Source organism: Homarus americanus, unplaced genomic scaffold (assembly GCF_018991925.1).
Source record: "Homarus americanus isolate GMGI-L3 unplaced genomic scaffold, GMGI_Hamer_2.0 scaffold30108, whole genome shotgun sequence".
NCBI classification, from domain to species: domain Eukaryota; kingdom Metazoa; phylum Arthropoda; class Malacostraca; order Decapoda; family Nephropidae; genus Homarus; species Homarus americanus.
Genome location: NW_024748109.1, coordinates 10226901 through 10237300, shown reverse-complemented (window position 1 = coordinate 10237300; position 10400 = coordinate 10226901). Strand labels below are relative to the sequence as shown.

The window sequence follows — 10400 nt, the reverse complement described above, 5'->3', positions numbered from 1 at the left end:
CCTCTGGCGCATCTAGAGACATGCAACATGGGATGCAATAACGTATGCAATGCTGCACAAAAAGAGGCACCATGTAAACACAGCGGTACGAAGAGCTACTAAGTGGTCATTATTAGGGCGGGGGTCTTCGTTGAGTAATATTCAAAATCCAGGTGTTCATACTCAGCGTTTCTCATCATCTTCTGACTGTCAGCATAGCGTGTTTTGGTCCAAAATTATATTCTCTATTTGTGGCCGTCAGTCAGATGCTTTCACCGCGAACAGTTGATAATCACTTGTTCCCAGCGGAAGTGACGTTACAGGGCGAAGAACTCAGCACACTGATACATCACATTATTTTGTACATAAAGAAAGTTGGGTTATAATTATCTTAAGTTCATTAACACTGCACAACGTGGACTGTTGAATGAGGACTCGTTGCATCCGTGTTGAAGATGCGTTTAGGACGTGCTACAGAAGTATTTAGATTGTGTTCAGAACGTGTTGCAGTCAAGTTGAGGTTGAGTTCAGGACATGTTGATGATGTGCTCAGGCTGTGTTAGGACGGGTTGGTGACGTATTTAGGTTGTATTCAGGACGTGTTCAAGTTGTGCTCAAGACATGTTTACGTCTACAGCTTCTCCATTTACCTCCCGTTCCTCGCCAACTCTAAGTCGAAGAAAAAGAATATTGCCTCGTCAACCTTGACTTAAAGAAAAACAGTATGAAAACTAAAAACATATTTGAGTTACCAACTTTTCACTATAAACATAATAAGGTAAAGAGTCTTAAGTAGCAAAGAAAAGAAAAACAATACAACGGTATTGTGGTGGGATGAAATCCTAGACAAGGTTCTTCAAACTCCAGAGCACGAGCAGTAGATATATTCAATAAGTAGTACAAGATTTGGCAGGATAACCGACAGGTGCAGAAAAACCGGGACAAGCAAAAAGGACTCCGTGACGTAGGCAGGCCGAAGCCGATCTGAGGGAAGTTAGCTAGCTAGGCAAGGAGAGTTGCTAGACATTACTAGGACAATAAATGAGGTCTTCTAGTTACTCGACTAGCGCGGTACAGACATAGTATATCGGGACATAGTAAGTGAACATAGGCATTAGACATAAGCATAGATGTCAGACATGCTATAATAATATGTAGTAATACAGACATGTGAATAAATGGTACAATGAATGGTAACAGAGTCTTGGCGTCAGGCGTGTTCACATATCTTGGTATTTACATATCTATACAGGTATTATATTTTCTCCTATAAAAATAAAATATAACATTTACTTTTTCTTCTCGGAAAATACGTCCTCCAGGTCGTTGATGGTATCAGGCATTGCCATCAACCGAGTCTCCGGCAGCGTTAGGAGACTCAAGGCAGACAAAAAAGATGACACTCCGAAGATCGTGGACGGCAACCAGGAACGCATTGGGCCCTGAGAGAACGTCAGACAGTTAGTGGGACTCCTGACATAGATCATTATGAGGTTACTGGCCTGAGAACTACATTCAAGGTTTAGTCAATTGATGCGTTCTATAGTGAGTTTTGTCAGATCAAACCAAGCCAGTAGAAAAACATACATATCAATAACTATGAGGGAAGTACTACCGACAGGTGGCGGTTATTGTTTGTAAAATGTGAGGTTGCATTATTGCCTTGGGCAATTCTAGATACTGCACACGATATTACCATGGTCACTGTCTATATGTGTCATCAGTTCTCTGGTATGGAAGCTTTGGTCTTAGTGGGAGGTTTAATGATTGTTTATCAAACCATAGCTTACAGCCCAGAGAAGAACAGCACATATAGCAGAACTGGACAGACAGGAACGCATTGGGCCCTGAGAGAACGTCAGACAGTTAGTGGGACTCCTGACATAGATCATTATGAGGTTACTGGCCTGAGAACTACATTCAAGGTTTAGTCAATTGATGCGTTCTATAGTGAGTTTTGTCAGATCAAACCAAGCCAGTAGAAAAACATACATATCAATAACTATGAGGGAAGTACTACCGACAGGTGGCGGTTATTGTTTGTAAAATGTGAGGTTGCATTATTGCCTTGGGCAATTCTAGATACTGCACACGATATTACCATGGTCACTGTCTATATGTGTCATCAGTTCTCTGGTATGGAAGCTTTGGTCTTAGTGGGAGGTTTAATGATTGTTTATCAAACCATAGCTTACAGCCCAGAGAAGAACAGCACATATAGCAGAACTGGACAGACAGGGAGAGTCTGAACTCAGAGGCAGACAGAGTCATACTCCTCACAAGCCGAGGTTGGGAGGGGGACTTCCCTTCTCAGCACCGAGTCCCCAGCCAGCAGAGACTCCCACAGGAGAAAGAGTCCAACACCTGCCGGGACCACGCTCTTGAACAGCACCTGCAGATAGATTCCCCAGCCGCTGGGCCTCCCTCAGATCACACATGCGTCATTGCCAGAGCGATGCATAGCGTGAGTATCCAGGGGATAATAGGGCCCATCAAAGAGTATCCAGTGGAGAATATGGCCGCTCAGAGTATCCATTGGATAATAGGGTCCCTCAAAGAGTATCCAGGGGATAATAGGGCCCCTCAAATTGTATGCAGGGGTTAATAGGACCTCAAAGTGTATCCAGGGGATAATAGGGCCCCTCAAAGAGTATCCAGGGGATAATGGGGCCCCTCAAAGAGTATCCAGGGGACAATAGGGCCCCTCAAAGAGTATCCAGGGGATGATAGGGCCCCTCAAAGAATATCCAGTTGTTAATAGGGCCCCAAAAAGAGTATCCAGGGGATAATTGGGCTCTTCAAAAGAATCCAGGGGATAATAGGGCCCCCTTAGAGAGTATCCAGGAGATAACAGGGCCCCTCAAAAAAGTATCTGGGGGATAATAGGGCTCCTCAAAGAGTATCCAGTGGATAATAGGGCTCCTCAGAGTATCTAGGAGATAACAGGCCCCTTAAAAAGTATCCGGGGGATAATATGGCCCCTCAAAGAGTTTCCAGGGGAAAATAGGGACCCTCACAGAGAATCCAGTGGATAATAGGGCCCCTCAAAGTGTAGCCAGGGGATAAAAGGGTTCCTCAAAGAGTATCCAGGGGATAATAGGGTTCCTCAAAGAGTATCCCGGGGATATTAGGGCCCCTCAAGGTGTAGCCAGGGGATAATAGGGACCCTCACAGAGTATCCAGTGGATAATAGGGCCCCTCAAAGTATAGCCAGGGGATAAAAGGGTTCCTCAAAGAGTATCCATGGTTTAGTATGCCCACCAGTAAGTACCTAAGTGTTAGTAAAACCCTTGTAAGCGTATCCATAGGAAAATAGGGCCCCTCAAAATATACCTAAGTGTTATTTGCTTCTTCAGAGTACTTTTATAATTTAGGTGAGTCCTTTGGATTACTTACATTAAGCATAAAATCGTTACTGAGACCTACGGAGGTCATATTGGTGCTCCTCCAATAAGTCTAAGAGTTGGTTACGTTCTCAGAAAATATTCAAGGATTAGCTATTCTTTCAGAATACATCCAAGAAGTTAAAGAAGCATTTAGTTATATATTCATACGTTAAAATCTTCTAATGTATTGTACAGTTGCCTCCACATGCGGTACAGTACGTACCGCAGCCTAGGAGTGTATGAGGGCTAGTGTATGACCGTATGAGATGTGGCAGAGCTGCGCCATAGTTGTCATAATATTTTCACACTTCTACTTGTTCATATTATGCTCCGTCGTCTATAAAACAGGTATGAAACAGCCAAGTTACCTCTAGAGAGATATTTGTTTCCTGTATCGTAAATTTAAAATCATGATGTAGCATGTATAAGTAGCATTAAGTGATGTACACCTACCAGTAGAAGAATCATTCAAGATTCAGTATGTACATGTTGAAGGCTTCAACTATAATTACATGTAGTTAATAATTGTGCCCAGATGATGTATATGAATTCCCAACCAAATCTTTGATAACTTTTTTTGCCTCTTGTGAAGTTACGAGTCATCCATTAAAACATTAAGTTATATATCCTGTATTCGCAGCAATCAGAGAACCTGATGACTGTATTGAAGTAAGAACCTGAGACGTAAAAATGGTTCCTAGAGCAATGAGTTAGTGCGGATATAGCACACTGCATAGTAAATACACCTCCAGGAAACATCCTTAGCACATGCTCTCCCCCTGAAGTAATGCAGAAGACGCGAAACTCACCGGGATATCGATAAGGTAGGGAGAGGCGGCGGATGCTAGCTGTCCCATCATGCCGGTCGTTGCCTCACCCTGCATACGAACTTCCGTGGGGATCAGCTCCGTCTGGTACAGTATGACGATAATAAGTACTCCACTGATGGTCAGTTTACCAATCATGGCAAGCGTCATCACAAGCCATGAGATATCTGATAAAGAGATCATTCTATCAGGGGCTTGACAAAGGCAAGGTGTAACGATGTTCAATTAATTTTGCGTAAATTTATACTAAAAACAATTTCTATTGTCCTAAAATATATTTTACTGTGTGACGTAAAATGGTGCAGTAAAAATAGTTAGTTATCCCGCTGACAGGAAAGAGCATGGAATGTCTCGATTGGTAGCAAATGTTCAGAGAAATCATTGCTTGCAATTACCTTGTGTGGATATTAAAAAATAAAGTGGTAATATTTAAAAGATCAAATAGTTTTTACAAGTCACAGTACTGATAACTGCTGGTGTGATCTCGTCACACTGGCTATATACTGGTGGTAACTAGTGGCGTGATATTCCAGTAACGATATACAGGTGATACCTAGTGTGATATTGACGTCAAACAGCTGGTAACGGTAATATTCTGGTGTCTGGTGTGGATATCAATGACACATCCGACACACGTGGCATCAACGGTGTGGATATTCGAATGACGTCCAATATAAAGGTGGTTCAGGATTGTGAGAAAGATGGGTAGATGGATAGAGTGTAGGTCAGCCAAGGTTGCTTTGTTAGAGGTCAGATTAGTTAGGATTTTCTTGACAGAGAACAATTTAGCCAGGGTTGCCTTGACAGTGATCAGATTAGTCAAAGTTTGATCAGTCAGGGTTGATCAGTCAGGGTTGTCTAGACAGAGATTAGGTCAGGTTGATAGAATACAGGGCAGCCAGGGTTTTCTTTATAAGGGGAAAGTTAGCCAATGTTCTGTGATGTAAGCTAAGCTCGTCAAACAACTTTATAGAGTAACATTTATATGATTTCCAGAGTATCTGAGTTACTGATGGACTTCTAGTATCTCCTGACGTCAGAGTTACATTAAAATGGATAAATTTAAAAATGCATTAATGAACTACAATGTTATTTACCTGAAGGTATAAATGCAAGAGAGAGAAGGGCAGCCCCACAAATGCACAAGCCAATCATGATGGATATCTTCCTTCCATAGCGGTTGATAATGGGGGAGGTGAGGGTGTGACCCGGTACCTCCATCAGCCCGCCAATAACGACAAAAAGAAATGGATCTGAGCTGTAGTTGTTGCCACTAAAATTGAGGCCACAATACACCAGGGAGCACGTACATATGTTCAGGATCAGGATGCCAATGACGAGTCTCATTTTCGAAGTACTGTGGGGAAGACAGGAATGAGTCTCGCCTTTAATTTTGCTGTAGATAAAATATCATGAAAGCAGCAGTTGACTACCAGCGTAAAAAAAAAACAACCAGCCGTCTGTCACTGTAGATGTATTGGTCAGAGGAAACTGGTTGGCGAGTGTAATCATATGCCAACAGTTTTATTCGTAACCTTGTGTGATATTCACTCGCCTACCGAAATTTTATCAGACTTCTTCTATCTCTATAAACTTACTGAAAGTCGCAAACTTCAGAACTATTGTTTGTTGATTCTTATGAGAACAAAAAGACGTTACAAATAAATCTGTTGACAATTCTCTGATCATGAGACAAAACTACCACCACCACCAGACACGGACAGAATCACTAATTTATCATTTATTGTATATTTTTTTCGTTTAGAGAACATAATCACGAACATTAGTGAAAGGTTTGGAGCAAGTACAGTGAACAGTGTGGGGGGCCAGTATGTTGAGATTGGTGACTCTTGGAACAATTAACATTCACTTCACAAGTACAGTGAATTGTTTTAATATTGGACCATTTGGTGCAACATTTTGAGTCTTAGATACACATTCAAAAATAAGATTTACATATACTGTATTTTATTATTATTATTATTATTATTATTATTGTAACATTTGTTTCGCCCTTCTTGTGAAGTTTTCCAGAACCACCGGCGAACCAGCCCGGCTCCTAGCTTGCCGCCTCCCAGCTTGCCGCCTCCCACACCCCTCTAAGCTTCAGCTGAAAGCAGTTGTGGGCCAATTACTTGTCGCAAAAAGTAATGCGATGAGTGTAAAAGTCCACCCCCATCCACACTGTCAGTGATGCCACCAATAAAAAACAGTTTTCCAGATTCGTTTCCGAATCTTTCGAGGTCGTTAAGAAATTCTAAGTTTGATAAGATTATATCCAATTACAATTTTATTAATTTCAATCAATAAACTTCTACAAATTGTACAAACTATATCAAATATACGTAGGGTTGCCATACGTCCGTATTTTCCCGGACATGTCCTCCATTTAGGTCTCGAAATCTTCGTCCGGAAGTAATATTTTAAATTCTTTAAACGTCCGGAATTTCAGCTTCCATCATTTTCTCCACGGAAAAAAAAATGAAACTGTAATGACGAGAGAGAGAGAGAGAGAGAGAGAGAGAGAGAGAGAGAGAGAGAGAGAGAGAGAGAGAGAGAGAGGGGAGGTGGAAACCGTAGAGGTATCGTTCAGTTTTCGTCAGCTGATAAGTCACGTGTACCTGTGCGGTGTTGTCAACTTAGCTGCTAGCAATATTTGGGCTAGCCTGTAGTGCCATGTACTGCTTTTCCTTGTTCTTCAGCCACGCGCATTATTAAATTTGCTTTTGTATTTAGTGCTATTACAGCCATAAATGAAATGTTGAAAGTATACCATATTTTTCTTATGGCTTTTTTTACACTGTAGCATTTGTTTTTCTTGTCCTGCATTTAAGGCATTTAAGCAATTTTCAACCATAATCTTGATGTGCATGGGCACATCAAGTCACACACACAGTGGGGGAAGAAGACTGCAGCTAAGGGATTGAAGATGTTCAGCCTTAAGCAAAGGTAATTTTTTTATTATTTTTAAGATTTCTTTACCATGAATGTTGTATATTAGCCTACATTAAAAACACAATGCAATACAGTACACCGATATATATATATATATATATATATATATATATATATATATATATATATATATATATATATATATATATATATATATATCACACAAAGCCTGTTCAACGAGCTAATGGGGACCACCCGTATCACGGAGGTGGTCAGAGTAACGTTTACCAAATCCGGTATATATATATATATATATATATATATATATATATATATATATATATATATATATATATATATATATATATATATATATATATATATTATGCAAATCTGCAAAATTAATTGTCACGGCTGCTTCAAGGTTACATAGCGCCAATGTGTGGGGGGGCAGGATGTCTTCTGGAGCGTCCTCTTTTTTGAATGTTCACATATGGCAACCCTAAATATACGCGAATATAATAGATAGTGAAATGAAAGTAGAATCTCGGTAATCTTGTTAAAAAACAAAAACAAGAAACGAAATGTATTCATATTATGAGACAAAACTAAAGTTCTGTGTAAATCAAAGATATTTTTCTTAATATCTAAACTAGGAGACGTACTTATAGTTTGTTGTAGCTTGCTGCGTAATTAATTCTAGTTGTTAATTCTACACCAGCAAGTAAATATAAAAAAATAAAAATGAGAGAAGGAAGATTCACGTTGCTTACAAGCACGAAATGTATCAAGATATATGTAAATAAACTATATATTTGTTTCTTTATACCAAGTATTAAGAATATTAAGTTGTGTATAAACTTATAATCCTCGTTATTCAGATGAGCTAACAAAGTGTTTAAATGTGTCGCGAAATGACTAGGATGAAAGAAGGTGTAATTAACGGGAAGTGAAAATTTATATCTTCTAAACTACGATTTACTTAATTATCAAATTTAATAAAAATCCAATTCGTATTGAAATAATAAGTTTACCGAATATAACCAATTATAACTTACAGTTTAGGAGATCATTCAAACGATAGAGACGCCAAGCTTAGCGTCGAGAGAGACCTTGACGAACTCTAGGGGAAGACAGACGCTCCATCCTTTGGGCGACAAAGGGCTACTAACCTCTAGCCTAGAAGTTCTAGTAACTTCTATTAACCAGTTAAGATCACCTTTTCAATTTATATTAAATGTGCATCTCAAGATTTGGAAGTCATCATGACGTAATAATTTCAAGAAGCCCGCGTGGTCCAAATGACCTTCTGTCTCGACCATCAACAAGCTAAGGAGCACATATTTGTCATATTTTAGAGTATAATTTAGACTATCTAAATCTGATTGTGTTGTCACTGGTGTTAATATACAGATGCAATTCAGTTGGGGTAATCTTTAGGCCAATACATCTTAAGATGGCGTAAGTAGACTTGAGTTATAACATATATTGAGATGACTTACATCACCAGTCGTCATTAATTGTTAGAAAGACGGTTTAAATCTTATATTCCCTTTGTTATTCACACATATACTAGGATATGCCATTGAATTAGTTCATAGTCTACTCCCATTATAACAATTAACACTCAGGATTTTACCGCCTCCAGGTGGGCAGCTGCTCGGGTTCTGCGGTTCCACAACCTCCCTCATATTCATACGTTCCGAGCTCGCGCATCTCGACTTCGAGAACGGGGACGAACATGACTACAACCGAGCATTCTCCCCAGAGGAGGTTTCCTTCGCTTTGGAAAAAGGCAAGGGCTCTACTCCTGGACCTGACGGTATACGATACGAGATGATTAAACACCTTGACCAGGGAAACCTGGACAAATTGCTAGAAGTGTACAATGAGTTCTGGACGTCCAGAACGTTTCCAAACTCATGGCACTATGCCCATGTCGTACCGATCCCTAAGAGGGATAAATGCCCTACGAACACCAACTGATTCAGTCCGATTTCGCTCAGAAACTGTCTTTGTAAGGTCATGGAACGTATGATAAAACGTAGACTAATGTATTTTTTGGAAAGTAATAACTCATTGAATGATCGACAGTGTGGTTTCTGTCACGGTAGAAGCACACTAGATCATTTAAAAAGTCTTGAAACAGACATCTCAAAGGCTCTTTGCAGTAAAGAAACACTAATTGCAGTTTTCCTAGACATAGAAAAAGCTTTCGACATGACATGGCGAACTGACCTCATGGTGAAGCTCCAGGCCTTAGGTCTGCGAAGTAATTTACCCGTTTTCATGATAAATTTTTTGCAAGACAGAACTTTTTCCGTCAAATTAAAAGATAACGTAAGGTCGAACACATTTGTCCAAGAAAACGGAGTTCCCCAAGGCAGCATTTTGGGTCCTGTACTATTTCTCATAATGATTAATGATTTTGTATCACCAGCACCCAGTTAAATGACCTCAAATTCTCTTTGTTTGCCGACGATTCCGCAATTTGGCGCTCCTCTCGGGCCGAGAGACGATCTGCACAAAGGGTGTCAGCCAGCCTAAAAGCCGCTGATGAGTGGGCAATACAATGGGGATTTAGGTTCTCAGTTGAGAAGACAGTAGGAGTAGTCTTCACTAAGAAACGTAACGTAAATAACCCAGTATTGAAATTAAATGATACTCCTATTAAAATTCAGACTTCAGTAAAATTTCTCGGTGTTCATTTTGACCGGAAATTAACGTGGAAAAACCACATTAACGAGCTTGAAAGTAGATGTCTTAAAGTCACAAACATCCTGAAAGTTGTATCAGGTACTACATGGGGAGCCGATAGGAAATCTTTATTAATGGTGCATAAGACCCTGATCAGATCGAGACTCGACTATGGATGCGACACCACACTCGCAAAGCTGACCAGAATGCAGAACCGATGCCTTCAACTATGTCTGGGTGCCTACAAGTGTACACGTATAGAAAGACTAGAGGTGGAGGCTCATGTGACCCCACTCCACACCAGGAGCGATATGTTGACGCTAAGGTACGTGCTGAATGTGGCTAGGAGGCGCGACACAGGGCACCCAGGTTGGTGTGCTGTCGCTAACCCCCGTTACCTGCAACTGCGTAGGTCCCATTCCTCGGCCGTCCGCCTCCAGACCTTGTGCCAGGCTGCTGGTATCCATTTCGAAGACGTTGATAGATATGTTCCACCATTGTGTCCGCCATGGGAAAACTCCAACTTTCATGTGGAAACATCGTGGCCTCTAGGGGGGAAGAGGGACCTACATCCCAAACTCCTTAAACAACTTTTCTATCAATTTCTAGGATACAG

At 40.5% G+C, this 10400-nt stretch overlaps 1 protein-coding gene across 2 annotated transcripts in view; it reads right to left on the bottom strand.

Annotated features, from left to right (window-relative positions):
* Positions 1 to 208: 208 nt before the first annotated feature.
* Positions 209 to 10400, bottom strand: part of LOC121880143 (organic cation transporter protein-like) — a 112847-nt gene continuing 102655 nt past the window's right edge. Inside the window, exons 9-12 of one of the 2 annotated variants that reach the window (XM_042387221.1) lie at positions 5290 to 5549; positions 4175 to 4359; positions 1273 to 1421; positions 209 to 648 (exon numbers count right to left, since the gene is read on the bottom strand). In XM_042387221.1, coding sequence (XP_042243155.1) covers positions 594 to 648; positions 1273 to 1421; positions 4175 to 4359; positions 5290 to 5549 — 649 coding nt within the window. In that variant the 3' untranslated portion in view covers positions 209 to 593. Of the gene's footprint in view, positions 649 to 1272; positions 1422 to 1732; positions 1827 to 4174; positions 4360 to 5289; positions 5550 to 10400 lie in introns of those variants that run through there. The other variant, XM_042387222.1, reaches the window with a different exon arrangement.